The sequence below is a fragment of the Arabidopsis lyrata genome (assembly GCF_000004255.2).
Source record: "Arabidopsis lyrata subsp. lyrata unplaced genomic scaffold ARALYscaffold_8, whole genome shotgun sequence".
NCBI lineage: Eukaryota > Viridiplantae > Streptophyta > Magnoliopsida > Brassicales > Brassicaceae > Arabidopsis > Arabidopsis lyrata.
In genome coordinates, this window is record NW_003302548.1 from 2,228,054 (window position 1) to 2,242,941 (window position 14,888).

Sequence of the window (14,888 nt, forward strand, 5' to 3'; positions counted from 1 at the left end):
CACCAAGAAACTCGTTTGGATCCACGCGCCGGAACGACTCCGAACCACCAACTAGAGGCCATGTAGAATAAAGACAGTTGTTCCCTTCAGAAGAAAGAGAAAGGCGGACGACATGCAGCAAAGGAACAGAAAGGCCCTCCCCGACGTCGAAAGGACAACCGGAGAGTCTAGGACGATTTTTAAAAAGAAGATCTACATTTAAAGAGAAGAGAGTGAGAAGATAGAAAATAAGTTTTATCTTCACAAACTCATATTTTAACCATTAGACTAAATATCTTTATTTATTTTTTTATAAATTTTAATAAACATATTTTTGAGATTCCAAATCTAAATTCTTAATATTTAAATTCGTAGTTGATTATACTAAAGTTTAATATAGAGTTTACGTATGATTACAATAAAATTTAATAAATTTATATTGGGAAAAATGTCATTTAAATCATCAATTTACCATTTTCGTTGGTTTAAAGCCGTGTTTAAAAAATCGATAGGCGCTAGTCGGGCGGTGAGGATGCGCCTAGCGCCTAGCAAGAAAATCGGGGATTACACGGGGATTAATCGGGGATTAGTTTTAGGGCTATTTAATGTTTTAAAAACATATTAATCCATTATAATTAAGAAATTTATATAATATTGTTTTTAAAATTGTATTAAACACATGAAAACAAGATTTTAATTTTAAATTTATGATTTTTATACAAATTACGAACATAAGTAGGACGTTTTGAATTTTAGATAAAAAAAAAGTAAAAAAAAAAAAAAATTGGGCTAGGCGCCGTCTAGGCGGGCTAGGCGGCCGCCTAGGCGGTCTAGGCGGACAAAAAATCGGAGATCCGATTTTTCTCACCGATTTGGACAAAATCGCCGCGGTGCTCCTCCGATCAGCGCCTAGGCGGCCGATTTTTAGAACAAGGGTTTAAAGCATGAACTCTGGACCTGGTGATTTAAATCTTCAATTTTATGTGGGCATGATGATTTAAATGCTCAATTTATATTGATTTTCAATTTAATCACGAATTCTCGTTGACAAAGCCAATTGAGGTACATAGTTACTTGGCTAAACGGAATAATCAGACGATGTCATCGCATAGTTATTAAAGAGGAAGATGGAAATCATGTTGATGTATAAGAAAAATTATGCGATGGCTTTGAAGTGTCAGTTATGCGATGACTTTCAATTTAATCACGAATTCTCGTTGACAAAGCCAATTGAGGTACATAGTTAGTTGGCTAAACGAAAAAATCAGACGATGTCATCGCATAGTTTTTAAAGAGGAAGATGGAAATCATGTTGATGTATAAGAAAAATTATGCGATGGCTTCGAAGTGTCAGTTATGCGATGACATCGTCTTATTGATCCGTTTAGTCAAGTAACGATGTGCTTCAATTGACTTTGTCAACGAAAATTTATGTTTATGTTTATGTTTATTAAAGATTTAAATCACAAGTTTAAAGTTTATGTTTTAAACTAACAAAAATAGTAGAAATAGATGATTTAAATGATATTCAATAAATAATAAATCTAGACGTTAAAAAAATAATAATATTTTTTCCAATTTATATTTGAAAAAGAGATGTATTGATATTGATGAAAAAAAAAAAAAAAAAAAAGAGATGTATTGATAAACCAGTATATTACACGGTCCTAATTGTTTCTGTCCAATTTTTCTCCCACTTGCACTTGCACTTGCACCTCCCTCGTTGACCAAGTCGCCAACGTGCCGGTCAACTAAAAGAACTTTGCAACAAACCAAGAGATACAAATCCAGACAGTCGGAAAAAAAAAATCTTTTCCATGGCGGCTTCCTCCACCTCCACAGTACCTCCGCAACACCAAGTCTTCATCAATTTCCGGGGGAAGGATTTGCGCAATGGATTCGTCAGCCATCTCGTTGAAGCGTTAATTAGGAATAAGATCAATGTATTTATGGACAAATTTGAAGACAGAGGTAAATCGTTAGAATCCCTTTTAACGCGGATAGAAGAGTCGAGAATCGCTCTAGCTATCTTCTCAGAGAACTATACTGAATCAGACTGGTGCGTGAAAGAGGCGGATAAGATGAACGATTGCATGAAGGAAGGTACACTGGTGGTGATTCCCATCTTCTACAAGGTGAAACCATCTACCGTAAGAGATTTGGAAGGACGTTTCGGTAATAAATTCTGGAGTCTTGTGAAGGGTGATGAGAGGAAGAAGAAGTGGGAGGAAGTTTGGAAGTCGATTCCTAATCTATTCGGCATTACTGTGGACGAGAAAAGGTATTTCATTTCCCCAACGGAATTGTAGATAGATTTAGCAATACCTTGTCGAATCTTATACGGTGATGACCTGATTATTTATTTTTCTCACTCCGTATGTCAGCGACGAGAACCGGACAGTTAATGAAATTGTGGTGGCGGTTTCGAATGTTCTATCCAAAATTCCTTGGGTGGTAAGCCAAAACACCTCTGTGGACCCTTCAGGAGATAGAGACGCTGGAACTTCCTCACCAAGAGAAACGAACGACGCCTAGAGGAATTGGAAGAGAAGCTGGATTTTGAAGACGATAGTCGAACTCGTATCATTGGAGTTTTTGGGATGCCTGGAATTGGTAAAACCACACTCTTAAAAGAGCTCTTTAAGAAGTGGAAGCCTAAGTTCATTAGGCATTCGTTAGTTGATCAAATCCGTCGAAAGTCAGAAGACTCCAGTGTTTGTTTACCCACAACTCTCTTAGGAGAGTTGCTGACGTCGTTGGCAGATCCCCGGATTGACAATGATGAAGACCCATACAACATGTACAAGGATGAGCTGCTCAAACGCAAAGTTCTTGTCATTCTTGACGATGTTAGTACAAGGAAACAAATAGATGCTCTTCTCGGGAGACTTGACTGGATTAAGAAAGGAAGCAAGATTGTCATTGCAACAAGTGACATGTCATTAACAAATGGTCTGGTTGATGATACTTACATGGTCCAAAAATTGAACCACAGAGACAGCTTACAAGTTTTTCACTATCATGCTTCTGTTGATAAATCCAAGGATGATTTCATGAAGCTGTCGGAAGAGTTTGTACATTACTCCAGAGGCCACTCACTAGCTCTCAAAGTATTGGGTGGAGATCTTAAGAAGCAAAATATAGATTATTGGAATGACAAACTGAAGACACTCACACAAAGTCCCATCCCTCGACGCGTCTTCAAAGTAAGTTATGATGAATTGAGTTCAGAGCAAAAAGATGCATTTCTAGACATAGCCTGCTTCAGATCGCATGATGTAGAATATATAGAAAGTCTATTGGCTTCATCTACGGGAGCAGTAGAAGCCCTTTCCGATATGTGCCTGATTAATACTTGTGACGGTCGAGTGGAGATGCATGATCTTCTGTATACATTGTCTAGGGAACTTGATCCTAAAGCATCCACTCAAATTGGTGGTAGCAAACAACGGAGGCTGTGGCTCCATCAAGACATTATCAAGGAAGGCACAATTAATGTTCTGAAGAATAAACTGGTGAGACCTAAGGATGTGAGAGGAATTTTCCTAGACTTGTCTGAAGTGGAAGGCGAAATATGCTTAGATTGCGACCACTTCGAAGATATGTGTAATCTTCGGTACCTCAAGTTCTACAATTCTCATTGTCCCCAGGAATGTAAAACTACCAATAAGATAAACACCCCTGAAGGAGTTAAGTTACCATTGAAAAAGGTTCGATGCCTCCACTGGCTAGAATTCCCGTTGGAAGAATTTCCAAACGATTTTGACCCGATTAATCTCGTTGACCTTAAGCTGCCTCGCAGCAAGATTAAACAACTCTGGGAGGGTGACAAGGTTTGTCTCTGAATAATTTGTTGATAGTTTTGTGAATGGTTAAATTATAGAACTTTTTTTGTTTGACTGGGTGGCTGAACGATTTTTCTTATTCTAATAGGATACACCATTCTTAAAGTGGGTCGATCTCCAGCACTCAAGTAAGTTGTGCAGCTTGTCAGGGTTATTAAAGGCTGAAAAGCTTCAAAGATTGAACCTTGAAGGTTGCACAACACTGAAAACGTTGCCACATGATATGCACAAAATGAAAGTGCTTAGTTTCCTGAATCTGAAAGGGTGCACAAGTCTCGAATTTCTTCCAGAGATGAATTTGGTTTCTCTGAAAACACTTACTCTCAGCGGCTGCTCAAGTTTTAAAGATTTTCCGTTGATTTCAGATAATATAGAAACACTATACTTAGATGGCACAGAAATAAGTCAGCTTCCTACGAACATGGAGAAGCTCCAGAGCCTTGTGGTATTGAATATGAAAGACTGCAAAATGCTGGAGGAAATCCCAGGTCGTGTTAATGAGCTGAAAGCTCTTCAAGAACTGATACTCTCTGATTGTTTCAACCTAAAGAATTTCCCTGAAATCAACATGAGCTCTTTAAACATTTTACTTTTGGATGGGACAGCCGTAGAAGTGATGCCACAATTACCCTCAGTGCAGTATTTGAGCTTAAGCAGAAATACGAAGATCAGCTGCCTTCCTATTGGAATCAGTCACCTTTCTCAACTAAAATGGCTGAACCTGAAGTATTGTACGAAGCTTACATCTGTTCCAGAGTTTCCACCAAATCTTCAGTGCTTAGATGCACACGGCTGTAGTTTGCTGAAGACGGTTTCAAAGCCTTTGGCCCGTATCATGCCAACCGAACAGAATCATTCCACATTCATTTTCACCAACTGTCAGAACCTGGAACAAGCTGCAAAGGAGGAAATCACATCGTATGCTCAAAGGAAATGCCAGCTGTTATCATATGCTCGGAAACGCTACAATGGGGTATCTCTCTGTACCTATCTCTACCGCTTTGTCTCACTCTGTATCCCTCTCTCAGATTTTTGCATTTCAAAGAAACTCTGCAGTTTTAAGATTTTACTTATTTGAACTTTGCAGGGTCTTGTTTCAGAGTCTTTGTTCAGCACTTGCTTTCCTGGATGTGAAGTGCCTTCTTGGTTTTGTCATGAAACAGTTGGATCTGAGTTAAAAGTAAAACTCCTCCCACATTGGCATGACAAGAAGCTTGCCGGGATTGCTCTATGTGCTGTAGTCTCATGTTTTGAACACCAAGATCAAATCAGTCGATTTTCAGTGACATGCACCTTTAAGGTTGAAGACAAGTCTTGGATCCCATTTACTTTTCCAGTAGGAAGTTGGACCAGACATGAAGACGGAAAAGTGACCAGACATGAAGACGAAAAAGACAAGATTGAGTCAGACCATGTGTTTATTGGTTACACCAGTTACCCACATACTATAAAGTGTCCTGAAGACGGTAACTCGGATAAATGCAATTCTACCCAAGCCTCCCTTAATTTTACTATCACAGGTGCGAATGAAAAGCTTAAGGTGTTGCAGTGTGGTTTCAGTCTGGTGTATGCAAGGGATAAGTACAAAAACAGTTCTCATGAAGCAAAGTACGATATGCCAGTTGAAAAGAGCTTTCAAGAAACTTCAGAAGGGGTTTATGGAAGAGTAAAGAAAAAGAAAAAAACAAGAAGGGATAATGGACGACCAAAGAAGAAGCAAAGATCAGGAAGAGATGATAGGGCCTGTTCGGAACATTGTCACTAGCGACAATAGATAGCGACCAAAGACTCTTATGTAAGTAACTCGTTTGAAGGGAAGATCGTGGAGAGTTTAACACCGACGTTGATATTGGAGACGCTGCGACTAACCAAAACGTCGCCGATAAAACCAGCGACACCATCAACAGCTTTAGAGTCAAATAGAAGTCGCCAAAAAGGATCGCTGAGTGTCGGTGGTGAGAAAGTGTCGCTGAAAATTTTGGTCGCCGTCTTGATCGCGCAACAAGAAAAAGAACAGGCTATAATCAAACTGAGATGCAAATGGAACTCCAAGAAGGAAAGATAAATTCAGTGGTCACGCACATGGTTAAGATCAATTTCCAAGGGGGAGACAAATCTGTTCAAAATGAATTCTTAAACAAAAACTCCAAGTCGTGATGAAGAAATCCAGCATGACTAAAGATGTGAGTCAACTCAAAATCCTGGAAATTTTAGAGGAGAAAACGCAGATTTTATTTTTCTTTAGATTCATTGTTCACGGGACGTCCTGTCAAGTTTTAGAGCAGAAAGGTAATATTTTATGAGAGACTTTACTTAGCTGTTTCTGGCTCTTGTTTGGTTATCTTTCAGGTATGACTCTACACTCTAGTATTTAAGCTCTTTGTAAGACTCTTTTTTCAGTTGAATGAAGACAATCTTTTTCATAATTCTCTCTCACACTAATAATCTGAAATGGTAATCTTTCGGCATGATGATTGTGTTAACCCCACTTATTTTTTTGAGTGCTGCCGTTGTTGTTTGATGTGTGTAGCTTGACTGACACCTTTCAGCTCTCAAGCCGTCGTGCCAGGTAAGGATGAAACCTCTGTGTTTTTTTTTTGTTTATGAGTGTTTGGGTTTCATTTTGACGATCTTGTAATTGAATGAGAGGATTTGGGTTTGGCATTTGTGTGAAAGTGGGTTTGTTGGAATTTCTCTTTGTGCTATTGTCTCGTTTCAAGACTACGAAATCCAAAACAACAACCTCATGGTAAAATGCATTCAACAATGTTGAACGTCCTACTAGCTTAATTAACTGCAATGTTGGAAGGTTATTCGAGGCAGGCGATGAGCAACACACGATTAAATCTACTCACGGTTTCATTGGCTTCACCAGGTGGTTGAATATCAGCAAATGTCAAGAAGTCGGCCTTAAGAAGGGTTTTATTCCTACTAAGGCTCCCATTAAATGCTCGAGAAGTGGCAGATAAATGTTTTGAGATTGACTTAGTGTTGTTAGTAAACAGAGTATACTCTGCCAACAATACTCGAGTAAAAAAGAGATGGCTAATTCAAGACTGATTGCCATCCGTCTTTCTGTCTCCTCGCGACGCCACCGAACTGCCACTGTCGCGGCTCGTAACAGCCTCCGTCAATCGTTTGAAAGATTCCTCCATCTAGCAGTCATCTCCTCCATATCACCTTTCAAATCGAACATAGTACTGTTCATCTTCTGCATCTCATCCTGCATCATTCCATGACTCAGACTCTAATTCCTCCAGTCGTTCCGCCGGATATCTCCGGAGACACGATATGTTTCCCTTTTCGTTTGGATTGCTGGAGAGTAATGTTGAATATTGAAAAAAAAGGTAGCTCTGATACCACTTAATGTCTCTCTTCAAAGCAAGAGAATTGAAACTTAGACACAAGATTTTGGGTAGTGAATACTACCTCTTTTTTTGTTTTTTTGGATTTATATAGAAAAGGAAATGGAACTCTCGTTCCTACAAAACATGAAACAAATGGGGAAATGGGAAAGTACGTGACTTTTCTGATCCTACAATTCAGGAACAGAGAAGACCAAGTATTGCATAATTAAAACAATAAGGAAATAGAGACTTAGTCGTTATACTTAGGATTTGGTTTCTTTTTTCTTGTTGACTTTCCCTCCACGCTCAACGTCTCTCGTCTCTGTTACCTCATCATAGTGCTCAAAGCGAGAAAACTCATGGGTTCATCAACGCTTTTTTTTTTTTTTTAGTGTTATTTTCTGAGATGCAACATAATTTAAGGCATTAGGGAGGTGAAGAAGTTCCAAGCCAGATTTGAAGGACTTTAGAAGCAATTTTAGGTTTGCTCTTTCTCAAATATGAAGCACGTTTTCTGAAGATTCTGTCGATTTGGGCCAGTATTGCATCCGCGGATTGATAACATCTGCGAAGACGTTGGTTTCTCTCAATCGATAGACCGTGGATAGTTGATCTCCATGCCATTAAAGATAGGACATTTTTAACTTTGGATCCTTTGAGGCTTATCATGGCAGACTGAGCATCTTCCCATAAACGTAAAGGAGGGAGATGCATTCGATTGCATATTGCAATCCAAATCCACCAAGTAAAGGTGCAATCAATATAGAGGTGACATCTGGTTTCGCTTGCTGAATTACAGAGAAGACATATGTTATCTATTTGGAGTCTCCATTGTCTCAATTTTCTTATGGGTGATGGTGCAACTTTTGGAAAAAGTTTTATCTCAATGCAACCTGAGAGATTTAGTTGGTGAGGCTTAAGCTGATCAGTGACACTTATGCTTTCCATGATTGTACAATCCGATATTTCTATTACTTCAATTCGTTTCTTAAAATGGCCAAGCTTCATTTTCTTCCAACTCAGAAAGCTCTAAGAAAAAAAAAATTTAACTTAGAAAAAATAATCAGTTGTGTTCTTAAAACTGAAACGTCAACTGCATGAATAGAATAGTCTACGTGTAATGACCAAATTATCTAATAATATAGATGAAGTTATTTGACAAGTTAATTAAAGAATGCACGTCTACGATAACTTTTGGTTAATAATCTTTTAAATATTTATTTTATTTAATAGAACATAATATATATTTATTATTTACAAATACATAATATAATAGATGCCTAATGAAAAACTACGTACTGTATAATGTTTGTTTCTATTTATAAAAACCGATTAATACCCACTACATTTCTTCTACTTTCTAAGAAAAACAGATTAATTATAGAAATGACTTAAAGATTTATTCTTAATTATACTGCTGTAAAATAAGTTCCATAAAAATAAGCACTAGATAATATACTTTTGAACATTTATATATTCTAGTTCCATATATTCATTTGCTTGTGATAATTTTACAAAATATCCTGTACTGCATTAATATATAATAAAGATAGTATTCAAAAATCAAAACTATATGATTAAATTGTATATTTTGATTTTAGTGATATTATTCCAAAATTTTAGTATAATTAACGAGGATCCTAATGTTATAAGTATTTTTTGTTTGCATTTTTCTTTACTACTGAAAATATTGTTTAGAATTAGATCTCAAAAGACACAAATAATTTGAGATTTTACTATCAAATATCGTATCATTTGGAAATTGCAAACAAAAAACCGAAACCGACAAATAGTAAGTTTAGTTTTTTTCTAACATGTATTCTACGAGATTTGAATCTTAATGGTAGCACACCGACAAAACCGAAATAATCTTCTAAATTTTGATTAAATATTTTTTTATGTGAAATTCCTAATATGTATGTGCGCCATAAACATAACATCTCTTGCACTTCTAACTGATGTAATCATGTAAATTTTTGGGAGAAAAAAGTAAAAAAAATGATGAGTTTTGTAGAGCTCCCTTACCTTATATTCTTCCCGCCAATGCTTGATAATCTGACAAGCAATCATAGATTCTTGACAGAAATGGAGAATCCTCAAGTCACTAGGCAATGACTCAAGGGCACGGCTAGGAACGTTAAGATGCGGGAGATCCTTCATATCAAATAGATAGTTGTGTGAGGGAGCACAAAAGAAAGACTGTGGCAAAGAATAATTATACAAGTCAAAAGCCCTCAGGTCACTCAACATAGACATATAGAAGCAGTTGGCTATGTCAAGTCCCGGGAGCTTCTCAAGATCAAGTTGATAGTTGCATGCGGTGGAGAAACAATTTGTAGTTGCCTGAAAACACAAAAGAGGTGTGTACTTAGAGTAATTAGAAAAATCGTGGCAACCCCAGCCCAGAGCCGTCTCCAAGTCTATTGTTTTCTTGCCCTTCATCTTCTCGGCATATGAGCGAATAGAAGACGGGTTCCCATCAAAACCTTCAATTTCTCTCACGAAAAGCTTCAGAAGTTTTTCGTCTATAGCATCTTCCCCAAAGAAACACCTAGTGAATAGCTTCATGGAATCTTCATTTTCTAGACCTTTGAGCTCATAAATCTCATTAACATGGCACTGCTCAAGAACTTTTTGGTCTCTTGAGGTTATGATGAGTAAGCTCCCTGGACCAAACCGATTAAACCCACCAAGAAAGGCCTTTGCGTCTCGAGCATTTTGCACATCATCTAGAACCATGAGAACTCTTTTTGAACGGTGGCATGGCTCGGCATCTTGATTGTTTAGATCAAACTTTTCCATTGGAATCTCTTTAAAGTCTTCATCAGACAAAACCTCAGTTATCTTTTCGTTGCTGACTATGATGAAGTGGTAAGAATCATAGCCAGCCATTTTGCGAAAGGCGGCTTTAACCAATGTCGTTTTACCTATCCCAGTATCACCAAAAATGCCTAGACTGCGAAGGCTCCATGGTTGCTTGCATACCAAGTGTTCTATCTTTATTAACACCTTGGGGATCCCAATATTTTTTGTTGGATAGAGCTTCTCAAATATATCTTGGGCAATCTCTTCTATAAATTCGGATTCTTCCCTGCAAAAAATTAATTGTTCGTACTTTAGTTTGATATACTGTAAGAAATTTTTATATAAATAAACTCAGGTCTTCTACAAGTTTTTCTAGTACTCAAAACATTAGGCTAGAGTCTTTGCGAGGTTTACAATTTCTTGAAAAGATTTATAATATCATTATGTTGAACACACATTATCTTAGTAAATGGGTTTTTATTATGTAATCAACGTTCTACAATGAATGAATTAAAAATTATAATACAGCACAAACAAGGCATGCAAAATGCCATTATATAACTGGCGAATCTATATATCATATCTTGTGAAAGTCTAAAGGCTTTCCAGATTACTTTTATATATATAACTGGCGAATCTAAACCCAAACCCAAACTAAACTGAACCGAATATTTTTGCTATTTAAGATAATTGACAATGATTTACTAAGATTTAAATAGCATTGAGAGAACTCGTTTTATATTAGGGCATGTATATATTGGAAAAAATAATGGCTCAAAACTCCAATTGTAACATTGTAAGAAAATATTGTTGAAATAGCATTCGCATATATACCTTGGTTTATCGTTATACGCATGGCCTTGTAATTCCATGGTTTGGACTAGCGCACGCCGCCACTTAGTCACTTGATCCACAGAAAATGACTTTTCGAGCACCGGAAACGCTTCACACATCTCCATTTGTTCTTTTATGGCCGATACACTTTCGTCGTAGAATACAGGAACCACCACATGACCCTTTTCTTGCAAGAACTCCTGAAGCTTCACGAGGTTCTCTAGACACGCCACAGAAAAAATGTAAGGCTTAGAGAAAACCACCAAAACAAGCTTGATACCAAAGAGCCGACCGTTCTCTAGCTCGGGGCTGGTTTGGTCCGATACGACATCGATCCCTTGGCGGTGTAAGGAACCAACAAGGTAGCTGTTGAAAGAAGAGACGTATGAGTCATTGTTGTCGAAGATAATGTAAACGGCTTGCTTGGTTTCGTCGTTGATATTCATTTTTGATTTTGGAACATTAAATGGGAAATATATTACGTCGGCTCTATATAGTGCGAAGTTAAATAATATAATAAAACAAAGGAAATTTTCAAGAAAGAGTGCGTACCCACGACAAGTCATATTTATCATTCTTTTTTGATATAACTGGTGGTGACAGACGAACTGTATAAGAAGCAACGGTTTTTTTTTTCTTTTTTTTTGCTACGAGAGTTCTTCTTTTTTTTTTTTTTTGCAACCAACAGTTTTCTAGTTTTCTTCCTTGGCTTCCTGGTTAACTCTCTTCAGTATTTTGCAAACCGGATCGGCCGGTCCAATTGGAAAATCTGGGACCTGGATAACAAACCGGTTTGGGCACAACACTATAATCCAAGACTATAAAAAAACGGTAAACCCTAGAAAAACCGGCAAATAGTTTTCTTTTTTGAAAAAACAGGCAAATAGTTTACCCAGCCATATTACGGTTCAAGGACTAAACATTCTAATTCAATCAAACTTTTCTTTGTAGACTAAAAATAAGAGTTTTGGTTTCTTTTCTCGTCGTCTATTTCCTGGAGACGAAGAGAGACGAACATGATTTGTGACTTGTAACTTTGTTTCTACTACTCTCTAATTAATCAATTGTGACATTATCTTTTCAAACTATCACGGATCTTGTCATATACTGTCTTCTGTTAAACAATCTTGTGTGTTCTCTATTATATCGTTCCCGTTGCTTATTGTTCTTTGGTTTACAGTAGTACTTTATTATCATCTTTCGTTTGTATATAACTAAAACAATAGTTACTTAACTTAGTTTATTAGACATATTTTTCAAGTATTTTTTACAGCATTTTTTCCAACAATATTTTAGTTTTCATAATTATATATATATATATATGTAGAGACAGATACATACAATATATTTATTTTCATTAGTATTGATCTGCAATCGGATCGGATCGATCCGGAACCGCTGATCCACTTTTTTAGAAAATTTCAAACATTAAACTAATGTACTGTTTAAGTTCCCTACCTCCCAACATGGGTTTAAAAAGGGCCTGTGGGATATAACGAAAATACTACAGTATTTCTTACCAAAATTTTGATAGTTGACCTTATTGATTGACTTGGCCGATTGGTTAGTTGTCCTTTACACACAAGGGTATAATTCTCCAAAAAACACAACTTGCTAACTTGCCAAAATCTAAAAAGAAATTTTATAAGTATATTTTGACAAAGTTATAAAATCTCTTTTTAGATATTGGCAAGTTGGCAAGTTGGCAAGTTGTGTTTTTGAAAAATTATACCCTTCAACTGAATTAGATCCTACATTGGCCTTATACGGTTGGTTAGTTTTTCTCTTCCGCTGCAGTGCATTCATTTGTGCCAACTCGATGTTACAGTGGAGCATACAGAAGAAAAAAATAAAATAAAGGAGCAACCCTTTTTTATATTTTTTTCAAAAAAAAAATTATGTACAAAATAACTAAATTACTTTTTTTTTAGTGAAAGCAGAGAATAAAAAGGTGAATTTTTCTGCCAAAAATTATTCTCGGCGCCAAAAAATATTTTCCCGCCAAAAACTTTTCCGAGAAATGATCTCGTAGTTTTAGGCGGGAAACATGATTCCGCAATTTTTGGCGGAAACATGATCCGTATTTTACGAAAATTATACCTCGTCAAACATTATGAAAACCTTAAAAATACCATGTAAACGGTTTTACAAGGTGTTTATAAGATTTTACAAGGTATTTATAAAGTTTTTATGAAGTATTTATACGGTTTTACAAGGTATTTAAACCCTTTTGAACACTCTTGTAAAATTTATAATCTTTTAGAAAACCTTATAAAACCTTTTAAATATCTTATAAATACTTCGTAAAACCGTGTACAAGGTAATTATAAGGTTTGGCAGATTTTTTTTTTTCCGGAAACTTCAGATTTTCATTTTGTTGACTTGACTATTTTTCAAATAAAGGTAAAATGGTCATTTAAAATTAAAAGAGGGAAAATTTGAAAATGCTAGAAAATGGGAAATTTTTGAAAAAGGGTAACTAAAAGAGGACATTTCTAACAATTTCTCAAAAAAAAATAATAAGGAAAAATTGAAAATAAAGAAGGTTTATTAAAAAATTTGTTCATAAATACATTTTCTGGTAAAGATTAGTGATATATGATTTAATAAAATTAAAGTTTCATTATACCCTTAGGTTTAATAAAAATCTTACAAAATTACAGAAATCTTTTCTATTTTCCTAAAATCTTGCAAAATCTTTCCCTATTTTTTTTTTTTTTTTTTTTAAAACATTTGGACTAAAAGATAGGGCAAGAGCGACATTTTTTTTACACTCCGCAAGAAGCCTCCATTTGCAAACGTAGTAATCATGTAGTCGAAGTTATTCTTCATGGCCTAAATTTCTAGAATTGCATGTAAAGCTTCTTTGTTTATGAAATGTTTCCCTTCTCTACAATTATATCTACCAGCGTAGATCCGACCTCATCACCAACTCTACCAACATTCGGTGTATCCTTAATAACCAATACTGCAAATTGTTTTACCCATATTACGATAATTATCTCCTTCAACTGAGTCATGTTGCTCCCCATTTAAATCGATATTCGAATTCACTCTACTCCTTTCTTCGCCTATAACTCTAAATGTCACAGACAACTGTATCGAACTGTTCCTTTTATAGTAGTTGACAAAAAATTTTAGTTGCTACTCATTTGTCATAAGAACATGAGATCTGTAGTTAAATAAGTGAATTCCATATCAAAAGTAGTCTGTTTTATTTTGTAGTCATCTGAAACTATCAATTTTTAGGTCTTTAAGAGTTGTTGTGGATTGCAAGTTGAGGAATCTCACATATTATTCTTCATCAACAATAAATTTCTACTCCTTATTGTCAAACAATCTCCATTAAAAGGTAGAAGAAACGACGAACTAGAAAGACGAATTTGTGAAATTAAGCTCTAGAACAAGTGAAGCAAAAAGAGAAGAAAACGTGAAGAAAAAAGGAATAAAAAAGAGGGATAAAATCCTAAAAATAAGATGAAGAAGAGACGAAAAAAGGGATAGAGGTAAGGTAACCAATCTTATCATATAAAGTTTGGTTTTCAAAGTTAGTAACTCACATGATCTCGACATATATCAAGTCCAGATTTTAAAACGTGCCAAAAGCTTTTTTACTTTATTTTTCTTTACAAAATAGAAAAAATATTTAAAAATAAGAATCTTTACATATAATAATTATTTACATTTGTATATCAAGATTTTTTTTAATTTTTTTTTCTTGAAACAGAAAGGAAATCTAAAAAACGAAAAAAAAAACATTATATGTTAATTTACGTGTGTTATTGGTCAATTAGATTTTGAAATGTAATTAATATACTTACCAAGGATATTGACCAATAAAAATGAGTGTAATTTAATTGGATGAATGATTATATTTATAGTTGTATATATTGTAATTTTATTCGTAAGTGAAAACACACCAATTTGTTTTTTAGATAGAAACAATGAGCTTAAAAGAATGAATTTGAGATTACCTTGTGAGAATGTTTGTATATTCGTTTTATGTTTTATTGTTTTACATCATGACTAAAAAATTTAATATGGAAAGAAAAATTAAAACTTGAATTTAGGAAAAAAT

The 14,888-nt window shown here is 35.4% G+C and overlaps 1 protein-coding gene across 1 annotated transcript; it reads left to right on the forward strand.

The window, feature by feature from the left end:
• The first annotated feature begins 1,705 nt into the window (after positions 1-1,705).
• Positions 1,706-6,250, forward strand: LOC9301337 (disease resistance protein RPS4). The gene is given in 5 exon segments (XM_021012483.1): positions 1,706-2,260; positions 2,364-2,497; positions 2,500-3,812; positions 3,913-4,797; positions 4,912-6,250. Coding segments are annotated over 5 exon segments (3,474 nt in total). The 5' UTR covers positions 1,706-1,796; the 3' UTR covers positions 5,590-6,250.
• The last annotated feature ends 8,638 nt before the right edge of the window (positions 6,251-14,888 follow it).